The sequence below is a fragment of the Chrysochloris asiatica genome, unplaced genomic scaffold, assembly GCF_000296735.1.
Source record: "Chrysochloris asiatica unplaced genomic scaffold, ChrAsi1.0 scaffold00205, whole genome shotgun sequence".
Lineage (NCBI taxonomy): Eukaryota > Metazoa > Chordata > Mammalia > Afrosoricida > Chrysochloridae > Chrysochloris > Chrysochloris asiatica.
Genome location: NW_006408723.1, coordinates 1,609,330 through 1,621,226, shown reverse-complemented (window position 1 = coordinate 1,621,226; position 11,897 = coordinate 1,609,330). Strand labels below are relative to the sequence as shown.

Here is an 11,897-nt window from a genome sequence, read left to right as displayed (position 1 = left end):
TAATGCACCTGCTCACTCCTTGAGGATAACAAGGGCTGTACTAGCAGAATTTCATTGGGGCATCCTTACACCACCCACCTAACAGTCCTCATCTTAACCCTTCAAACCTCTATTTTTGTTCCACAAACTCAAAGAACATTGAAAATAAATAGGGTTTGAGTTCCTCAATGATGGCAAAACTGTCATTTTGGCATGGTATAAATGGAAGACCGCAGAATTTTTCAGAGAATGGTTAGAGAGATGCAAACAATGCCTTCAGAAGTATACAGGCTTCACATTTGGAGTTTTTGTTTAATAAAGGTTTCTATGATTTTGTAGTAATGCTTTTTGTGTTACCCTTGTAGAATAGATGTTTTTGTTGTTAAGTGCCATCTAGTTGATTCCAACTCACAGTGACCCAGTATAGCATTACTGAGGAGCAGCTGGTGAGTTTGAACTGCCAACCTTTGGGTTCAAACTGACCTTGCAGTCCTGTACTTACCCTACAGTGCCACACCAGGACTCTAGAATAGATATAGATGTTTGTAAATAGTTATATGTGTATAAATAAGTATATGGAGCCCTGATGTGGTGATATGGGTTAATGCGCCAGATTGCAAAGCCATTTGAATTGCAAGGTCTGCGGTTCAAGTTCACCAGCTGCTCCTCAGAAACCCTGTACAGGGTTTCTATGGGTCAGAATTGACTCGATGGCACTTAACAACAAAAATTATGTATATATACACATATGTACATATTTGGGAGTCCTGGTGTGGTGCTGTGGGTTAATGTGCCAGACTGCAGAACCATTTGAACTGCAAGGCAGTGACTCAAATTCATCAGCTGCTCCTTAGAAATTCTATACAGGGTCGCTATGGGTCGGAATCAACTCAACAGCACTTAACAACAACAACAAATGTACATATCTATAGGACTCCTGGTGTGGCACGGTAGCATAAGCACAAGGTCAGTGGTTCAAACTCACTAGCCACTCTTTGTCAACCCTATACAGGGTCTGTGTGGGTCAGAACTGACTCAATGGTACTTAACAATAATAGCAGCATACATACACACATATGCACATAACACACACACACACACACATATATATATATATTACTGTTGTGGTGCTGCAGAATAATGTACTGGATCTCTCAAAGTCAGTTTGAACTGCAAGGTCGATGGTTCAAACTCACCAGCCGTTCTTAAAAAACCCTATACAGAGTCACTATGGGTCAGAACTGACTTGACAGCACTTAACAACAATAACAACAAATATTTATATATGTCTATAAATACTTATTCCTATATTTATTCTACCTCTATATCTATTTTATATCTATTATCTACTTCTACTGACTCCTGGTGTGGTGCTGGAGGATAAGCACTAGACTGTGAATCAAAAGGTTGGTGATTAGATGGTTCAAATCCATCAGGTGCTCCTTGGAAACCCTATACAGGGTTGCCATGAGTTGGAACCGACCCAACAGCACCTAACAACAACATCTACTTCTATACTAGCACCTATGCCTACATCTACATGTACATCTAATTTTACATCTACCTCTCTATCTACTTCAGTATGTCATTTTACCAATTGAAAAGCCCTACTGTGTCAGTGTCTGAGCTCAGAGGAGGTTGGAATTCTCCATTATATGCCCACCCAGGGTTCTTGCTCTGAGCTCACATCAGCAATGCTGGCTCAGTTTTAAAAGGAACATTTAGTTCATTAGGAAGTGCTTTTCTAAAATGAAGATCAGACTAATTAAAATAAAAATAATTAAAATCAAACTTGCCATTCTTTTCCTCAGTTTTCTGATCTCAAAGCATCAACTCACACAAGTCTCCTTTTAGGAGCACCTAGAATCTTTGATAAGTCCTCTAACCAATGTTTGGTGTCCACCCTAACATTGGCTCACAGATCTCATTTTGACATGAAGAACTGGACACAAACAGTGTGTTGTGCAGGATCAGAAGAGCAGCACTTAACCAATGGATATCTACCTGGAAGAATTATTTATTGCTAACATAAGAAACTTCTTTATTGTATTTTGTGGCTTAATAACATCTGTATAAACATCATTAACATTATAAAAATAAAAAGGGCTCATTTATTGTTACAGGGTCTTCAGATATCTACAGCATGCCAGAAGGAAAGCTGTTTGAGCCCTCTCCTGAAGAAGCACCTACTTACATCAATACCCAGTGCATCCCACAACATGCGGGGTTTGCCCTAGCAGGGGCTGCACTGAACACAGGCACCAGAGACGAAGGCAGCAGTGGAGAGAGCAGTCCACAGAAAGACTTGTTTGATATGAGTGGGTTTCCATTTGCCTCAGGTTTTCTTCTCTTTTGAGGGTATTTTATATACTGCCAAATTTTATTTGAAATCTGTGTAATTACTGAATTTTCTGCTAGCAGGGTTTAGACTATTCAAATCAATTGCCTGTGCCTTTCTGAGTTTTGATGGCGATTACTTAAGGCTTTTAAACTAGTTTTGGGATTAGAAGCCAGCCTTCTCAGCAGTCGAAAGACAGAGCAGTTTCTTCTTTTTTTTAGATTTATTTTTCCTTGTGAAGAACTGCAAACATATTGAGACAAAAATATGCATAATTAAAGGTTTTCATTTATTTGTTTAAATATTAATTTGCTATATGTATAAAGAGTCCCTGGACAGTATAGTTATTATGTTCAGCTGCTAACCAAAAAAAAAAAAAAGGTTTGAGTTCATTAGAAGTGCCTTGGAAAAAAGACCTGGTGACCTACTTTTAACAAATCATTCATAGAAATCCCTATATAGCATAGTTCTCTGACACACACGAGTTTACTGAGTGGTGCTGATTTACCAGCAACTGGTTTTCTTTAAATATGTGACAAATAATGTATTATTGCTGTCTTAGGTGGGTTTTGTAGTGAAACTTATATATATATTTATAAAGAGACGTTCACATCACACAGTTCTAGAAGTTGGCAAGTCCCATGTGTATGGGTCAGATGAAACAAGTTCAGCAGGTCAAATGACAGGCAGGCAGATGGCAAGGTGCTGATAGCTCCCAGGATCAGCAGGATCCTGATTAAGTTCAAGAACCAAAGGTCCAATGAAAAGACAGATGTAGGATTGAGACCAAGCAGAAAGCAAACCAGTTAAATGTCCAGTATACTGAAAACAGGTCACACTCCTGAGGAAACTTTTCGATTGATTGGCTGTCACAACAGATTTGATCATGGAATTGATTATATTACATTAGATCTCATCATGGGGGATTATTACAAAACTACTGAGAATCCTGGCCCAGTCAAGTTGATAAAAACAGTTAACTATCACAGTCACCCATGTCAAATTGGCACCTGTACATAGCACCTTAAACCATACATCACTTCTAAATAAAGACAATTATAAAGCCTACTTGTGCATGCAACCAAAAACACACTAACACCATTCACATCTTATATTTTATAAATGAGCAAAATGGAAATATTTGATGCATGCATATAAAAGAAACATACTCTAACAATTATAGTTCTTGTTTCTTCAACTGGTCACATGGTTTTTCTAACTATCTTCTTTCACCACCCATTCCATATTCCTTTTGTGCTTGGCAAACTCCTCAGCTGATAATGGCTATTTTCCTGGTATGATAACCCAAACATTTATTCCTGAAGCTATTAATAGATGTGTTAGAATTAGGGTGCTATAGTTTACCAAAGATATTAATAGCAGTGCTTGGAAGTTCTAAGAGATGTCCTAAGAAGTTTCTTAGACTCCACACATATGATTCTTCACATCCATTATGTAATGTTAATCCAATTTTTCCATGGTAATCAGGGTCAGTCACATGACTCAATACAGTAACTCCCTTTTTTGTCTGTTGATCCAGAGGAATGATGAGCCCAAAGTGGCCTGGGTACATTCTTAACTTCCAGGTCAATGGAGCCAGTGTTACATCTCCAGGAGTAGTATTCCTGCCTTTGGAGCTAAAATGTCCAGACCCAAAGACCATAGGGCACTATACAAGAAGAAAGATGTTGCCAGAAGAATGATGAAGGCAGGTAAAGACACAGGGATGTATGCAAGGGATAAATGTAAATATTGGAATAACAATGATCTGTAGTTAGACACATGTATTAAGACACAGGCTTGAATGGGTATGGAAGTTCTGGTGTGGCATTGTGAGTTAATGTGCTGGACTGCAAAGTTGGTTTGAATGGCAAGGTCGGCGGTTCAAGCTCACCAGCTGCTTCTCAGAAACCCTATATAAGGTTGTTATGGGTCAGAACCGACTCAGCGGCACTTAACAAGAACAACAATGTCTTATATATTGCAAGTACATTTTTGTTAACAACATAAAAGTTGACTATGTACATGGACCTCACCAGATGAAATACACAGAAATCAAATTGACTACATCTTTTGGAAGAGACATTTGTAAAGCTCAATATCATCAACTAAAACAGGGCCAGGAACTGACTATGGAACAGAGCATTGACTGGAAATTCAGGCTAAAGCTGAAGATAATTAAAACAACTCCATGAGAGTCAAAACATGACCTTGAACTTATCCCACCTGAATTTAGAGACCATCTCAATAAACTAATTTGATGCATCAGACACTAATGACAGAAGACCCGTAGAGCTGTGGGGTGACAACAAGAATATCATACAGGAAGAAAGCTTGTTGTTGTTGTTAAGTGCCATCGAGTCGGTTCCGACCCATAGCGACCCTGTACAGGGTTTCCGAGGGTGTAAATCTTTACGGGAGTAGAAAGCCTCATCTTTCTCCCATGGAGCAGCTGGTAGTTTCGAACCGCTGGCCTTAAGGTTCGCAGCCCGATTCGTAACCACTACACTACCAGAGCTACTAGAGGTCATTAAAAAGGCAGGAAAGAAAGGAAAATGAAAATGGATGTCAGGAGAGATGCTGAAACTTACTTTCCAGCATAGACATGCTAAAGTGACCAGATGAAATGAGGAAGTCAAAGAACTGAATGGAAAATTTCAAAGAACAACTTGAGAAGACAAAGTCAAGTGTTATAATGAAATATTCAAAGACCTAGAATTAGAAAACCAAAAGGGAAAAGCACACTCAGCATTTCTCATTCTGAAAGAACGGAAGAAAAAAAAAAATCAAACCTTGACTTGTAATATTGAAGAATTCCATGGGAAAATCATTGAATCATACAGAAAACATCAAAAGAAAATGGAGGGCATACAGTCACTGTACCAAAAATAATTGATTGATTTTCAACCATTTCAAGGGATAGCATATGATCAAGAACTGATAGTAAGTAAGTACTGAAGGAAAATGTCCAAGCTGCACTGAAGGAATGAGTGAAAAACAAGGCTCTAGGAATTTATGGAATACAAATTGAAAACTTCCAGCAAACTGGTGCCACACTGGAGGTGCTCACTCATCTAAGCCAAGAAATTTGGAAGACAGCTACCTAGCCAACTGATTGGAAGAGATCTGTATTTGTGCCTATTCTAAATAGAGGTAACCAAACAGACTGTGGAAATCATTGAACAATATAATTAATATCACATGCAAGTAAAATTTTGCTAAAGAGAATTCAAAAGTGACTGCCACAGGGAAATGCCAGAAATTCAAGTGTGATTCAGAAGAGGATGTGGAATGAGGGGTATCATTGCTGACTTCAGATGGAACTTGGCTGAAAGCAGAGATAACCAGAAATCTGTTTGTTACTGTTGTTAAGTTTTGTCAAGTTGGTTTTGACTCATAACAACCCTTTATAGGGTTTGAACCTCCCACCTTTTGGTCTAGAGTTTATCATATAGCATCACACCAGGCCTCCAGATATTTACTTGTGCTTTATTGACTATGAAAAAGTTTTTCATTATACGGCTCATGACAAGCTATGAATAACCTTATGAAGATGCATATTCTAAAACATTTAATTGTGCTTATGAGGAACTTTTACATAGACCAAGAGGCAGTCATTCGAAAAGAACAGGGGAATATAGAATAATTTAAAATCAGGAAAGGTGTGCGACAGGGTTGTATTCTTTCACCATACATATTCAATATGTATGATGAGCAAATAATCCAAGAAGCTGGATTATAGGAAGAAGAATATGGCACCAGAATTGAAGGAAGACTCAACAATCTGTAATATGCAGATGATACAACCTAGTTTGCTGAAAGTGAAGAGGACTTGAAATACTTACTGATGAAGATCAAACACTACAACCTTTATTATGGATTGCACCTCAATGTAAATCAAATAAAAGTCCTCACAACTAGACCAATAAATTACGTCCATATAAATGGAGAAAAGATTGAAGTTGACAAAGATTTCATTTTGTTTGAATCTACTACCAAAACTCATGCAATCGATAGTGAAGAAATCAAATGACATACTGCATTAGGTGAGTCTGCTGCACAAGACCTCTTTAAAAATTTCAAGAGCAAACAGATCAGTTTGAGGACAAAGGTACAGCTGACCCAAACCATTCAATAGGCTCATATGTCTGTAAAAGCTGGACAACGAATAAGGGAGACTGGGGTTGAGTTGATGCATTTGAGTTGCAGTGTTGGAGAATACTGAAGGCACCATGGACAGCCAGAAGAACAAAGAGGTTTGTATTGAAAGAAGTACAGCCAGGGTGCTCCTTAGAAGTCAGGATGATGAGACTTTTTTTCTCATATTTCAGACATGTTATCAGGAGGGACCAGTACCTGGACAAGACATCATGTTTGATTAAGTGAAGGAATAGAAGAAAAAGTGAAATAGAGGAAACCCCCAATAAGATAGATTGATACAGTGGCAGCAACAATTGGCTTAAAAGTAACAACAGTTTTGAGAATTGTGCAGAACCAGAAATTATTTAATTCTGCTGTGCATCAGGTCACTCTGAGTCAGAGCCAACTCTATTGCTACTAGCAAAAACAGCAATGTTTGCCCCTATTTTTTCATTGATGATCTTTATAGTTCTGTTCTTACATTTAGGTCTTTCATTCACATTGAATATATGGCATGAGATATGGGTATTGTTTCATTTTTCTGCAAATAGACTTCCAGTTTTGCCAGCACAATTTGATGTGTTTTGGCCCTTTGTCAAAGATCAACTGTCCTTACGTGGATGAATTTACTTCTGTGCCTTTGTCTATGTGCCTTTCTTGTATGTTGCTGTTAAGTGCATCAAGTCAGTTTTGACTTACAGTGACCCTGTATAACATGTCCAAGGAGTGGCTGGTGACTTTGAACCATTGACCTTGTGATTCAAATCAGTCTTGTGGTCCAGTACCTTATGCCATAACACCACAACAGGTCATTGTATGTTGTTGCTAAGTGCTACTGAGTCGATTCTGCTTCATAGTGATCCTGTATAGGGCTTCTGAGGAGTAGCTGCTTATCTTGAACCACGGACCTTGCAGTTCAAACTGACCTTGTAGTGCAGTGCATTAATCCACAGCACCACACCAGGACTTCAGGTCGTTGTATTGTTGTTGTTGTTATGTGCCATCGAGTTGGTACTGACTCATAGCGACCTTATGCACAGCAGAATGAAACACTGCCTGATCCTGGGCCAACCTCACTACTGTTGCCACGCTTGAGTCCATCCATGCTGCCACTTGGCCAATCCATCTTGTTGGGGGTCTTCCTCTTCTTTTCTGACCCTCCACCTTACCAAACATGATATCCTTCTCCAGCAACTGGTTCCTCCTGACAACTGTCCAAAGTATGAGAGACGAAGTATGGCCATCTTGACCTCCAAGGAGCACTCTGGCTGCACTTCTTCCAAAACGGAACTATTGGTTCTTTTGGCAGGTTGTTGTATAGGACTAGATTATTTTGCCTACATGACTGTGTAGTATGTTTTTAGATGGGGAAATAAGTAGCCTCCTACTTTTTCTTTAGTAATGTTTTGCTTATCTTGGGTCTCTTTCCTTCCATGTAAAGAGAGGTAGTGTTGGTACATTTATAATGCTAAGTCTTCCTGTCCTTGGGCATTCTCCATTTTTTTGGTTTTCTAGTGGTAGAATTTTGTTGTTTTCTTTGTATAGGCCTTTTGTTTCTCTGATTCGATTTATTCCTAGTTATTTCATCTTTTAGGAGCTCTCGTAGTGTAGTGGACTATGAGTTGGACTGCCAGCCACAAGGTCAGCAGTTCAAATTTACCAGCTGCTCAGCAGGAGAAAGATAAAACTTTCTGCTCTTGTAATGCTTTACAGCTTCGGAAAACTTATACAGGGTCACTAAGAGTCGGAATCATTTGTTGGCAGATACCACCAGCACCATTTCATCTTTTGGGTGGCTATTAGAAATGGTATTGTTTTCCTGACTTCCTTTTCAGAGTTCTCTTGATTGGTGTAAAGAAAATGGATTTCCATGTATCGATTTTGTACCCTGCCACTTTGCTGAATCTTTCAATGAATTCCAATAATTTTCTTGCTGAGTCTTTGGGATTTTCAAGTATCATCTGCATATGGAGAATTTTACTTCTTTGACAATTTGGATACTTTTGATTTCCCTTTCATGCCTTATAGATCTGCCTAAGACTTTTAGCACTATATTAAACAGGAGTAGTTATAAATGGTATACTTTTCTAGCTCCTGTTTGCAAGGTGAATGATTTAGATCTCTCTCCATTGATAGTGATGCTGGCTGTTTTTTTATATGTTGTTTCTGATGTTGTTAAGTGCTGTCGAGTTGGTTCCTACCCATAGTGACCCTGTATAGGGTTTCTAAAGAGTGGCTGGTGGATTTGAACCACTGACCTTGCAGTTAGTAGTTCAGTGCTTATCCTCTAGAACCACACCTGCTATTGTTGTTAAGTGCTGTCAAGTTGGTTCCCACAAATAGTGACCCTGTATATGGTTTCTGAGGGTAACTGGTGGGTTTCAACTACCAACCTTTGGTTCAAACTCACCTTGCAGTCCAGCACATTATCCCGCAGCATCATACCTATATGCCTTTAATTATTAAGGGAAATGAAACATTTCCCTTCTATTTCTATAGTGTTGATTTTTTTTTTAAAATCAGGAATGGGTGTTAAATTTTGTCGGCTACCTGTTCTTTATCAATTGATATGTTCATGTAATTTTTCCTTTGTTTTATTTATGTGGTGGATTATGTTATTTTTCTATTATTGAACTATTCTTGCATAACTGGCATGAATTCTAATTGGTCATGTGTTGTGTTTTTGTTTTTGTTTTTTTTGATATGTTGTTGAGTTCTAATGGTTAGAATTTTGTTGAGAATTTTGCATTTATGTTCATAAGGGATTTGTTGTTGTTGTTAAGTGCCACAGAGTCGATTCTGACTCACAGTGATCCTGTATAGGGTTTCCAAGGAACCTATGGTAGATTTCAACCACTGACCTAGTAGTTGCAAATCCAGTGCTGATCTTACAACATCACACCAGCAATCATCATGAGGGATATTGGTCTATAATTTTTATTTTTTAATGATGTCTTTACCTGGTTGTGGTATAAGGGTTATGCTTATTTCATAAAATGAATTTCAAAGTTTTCTATCCTTTTCAGTGTTCTGAAATAGTTTGAGTGGAATTAGTGTCAACTCTTCTCTGAATGTTTGGTAGAATGCCCCAGTAAAGCAATCTGGGAGTTTTGTTGTTGTTGGCAGTTTTTAATGAACTTATCAATTTCATCTCTTGTTAATGTTGTTGATGTTAAGTGCTGTCTAGTCTGTTCTGACTCACAGAGACCCTGTAAAGGGTTTCTGAGGTTTTAAATACTCGCAGAGGGAGAAATCCTCATCTTTCTACCACAGAGCAATAGATGCGCTCAAACCATGACCTTGTGATTCACAGTCCAGTGCTTATCGTATGAAGCCACCGTGCTCCCTCTTTTGTTATATGTCTGTTCAAGTTTTCTTCTTCAATCTGTGCTAATTTATGTAGATCATATGTTTCTAGAAATTTGTCCATTTCTTCTAGATTTTCAAATTTAAAATTTATTGGAGTATAATAATTCTATCATTATTTTAATTTCGATTGGTTCTACTGTGGTGTCACCCATATCATTTCTTAATAGTGTTATTTACAAATTCTTTTCTTTTGTTAGATTTGCCAGTAGTTTATCAATTCTATTAATCCTTTTAAAGAACCAACTTCTTGTCTGTTTCATTTGCTTCTGTTCTACTCTTCATTAATTCTTTTCTTCTAGTGACAGTGGGCTTATGTTGCTAATTGTTGAAGGTATTGGATTACGGTGTTGATTTTGTTTCTTTCTTCTTTCTAGATGTCTGTGATTATTGCTATAAATTGCTCTGTGAGCCCTGCTTTCGCTCTATCCCAAAGGTTGCATTTTCATTCTTGTTTGATTCAAGGAATTTTTTTGTTTCATTTTTATTTCTTCTATTACCCAGTAGCTTTTAAGCAGGGTATTATTAAATTTCCATGTATTTGTGTTTCCTTGATTTCCTATTGTTGATTTCTAATTTTATAGCATTGTAATATGAGAAGATGACGTAGTATTTCAATGCTTTTAAATTTACTGAGGCTTCTTTATGGCAAATATTGGGTCTATTTTAGATAATGTTCCATGTGCACTGGAAAAGCATGTATATTGTTCTGTTGTTGGATTGACTGCTCTGTATATGTAAATTAGGTCAATTTGATTGACTGTGTTGAGTTCTGTGTCTTTTTTGAGTTACTTTCTGGTTGCTCTGTCATTCATTAAAAGTGGTGTTTTAAAACTCCTACCATTGCTGTAAAGTTGTCTATTTCTCTTCTCAATTCTATTAGAGTTTGATTTATGTATATAGAGGCTGTTTCATTATGATTATGTCTTCTGGTTCAATTGTCTCTTTAATCATAATGTAAAGTCTTTCTTTGCCTCTTATAATGGTTTTGGCTTTAAAGTCTATTTTATCAGAAATTAGTATTGCCACTCTTGCTTGTTTTTTGATTTCCATTGGTTTGATATATTTTTTCCAGCCTTTGTAATTTATTCTATTTTTGTGTTTGTGTGTAAGGTGTGTCTCTTATAGAAAGCTTATTGAAGGCTCCTGTTTTCTTATCCAGTCTGCAGTTCTCTGTCTCTTGGCCATTACATTTATCCCATTGACATTCAGTGTAATTATTAATAGGTATGGATTGATTGAAGTCAGTTTGTTGTGCATTTTTTTTGTGGTGCTGCTGGTTTCTTTGTTCCACATAATAATTAATTTTGGTCATGGGTTTTCTTTTTCTTTTTTAAAATGTTTTATTGTGAATTATATGATAGTTTACATGAGAGAACTTTAATTTTACATTCATTCTATCGTATAGCATTTCATTGCCATGGTTCCAATCCCCTCCATGCATCATCAACCAACCAAAGGGTATACCCTACAAACCCACACCTACACTACCCCCCCACCCCAGTCTTCAGCACACAGTCCCTCTCCCTCTCTGGATCCAAAGTCACCAGCTGCTTCATCACTCCACGTCATCGTCTCTGCCTCTATCTCAGGCCTTGCTGCTTCTCTGGGTAGGGTCCTGCTCTCGGCTCTTCTCCGTTGATGGTCCTAGAGACCTCTGCTCCTAGACTGGAGAGTTAATCACTCTCTTCCTTGCTATAAAACATCTCCTTTACATTTCCAATCCTCACAATCAATCCTGATAACAATTATTCACTATTGTATCACAAGTGACCCATCTGCATTTCATTTCATCAGCGCCGCCTAGACAGATTGGATAGTACTCACTGGAGATTCTGCCTTCCTCCATGCCCCTTGACTCTAGGTCCCCTCTTGAAAGCTTGTAAGCCAGTCACTTCTTGCCTTTGTAGTCTGCCTCCCACCCGCATTTTGAGTATCCAATGTCCAAGTTGCCCATCCCTGTCTACTCTTTGTGTGGAGGGGGTGGGAATGATTCTTGCTGTAAGGATTTGTTCCCTCTTTTGAGTTACTGCATCCATAGGTATAGGTCAAGTTCATCAAATTGTATCAGATT

The 11,897-nt window shown here is 38.0% G+C and overlaps 1 protein-coding gene across 1 annotated transcript in view; it reads left to right on the top strand.

The window, feature by feature from the left end:
* SHC3 (SHC (Src homology 2 domain containing) transforming protein 3) overlaps positions 1-11,897 on the top strand; it is a 460,599-nt gene that overhangs the window by 386,856 nt on the left and 61,846 nt on the right. The window contains exon 10 of the mRNA XM_006872582.1: positions 2,103-2,297. Within this exon, the coding sequence (XP_006872644.1) occupies positions 2,103-2,297 (195 nt within the window). The remainder of the gene's footprint in view (positions 1-2,102; positions 2,298-11,897) is intronic.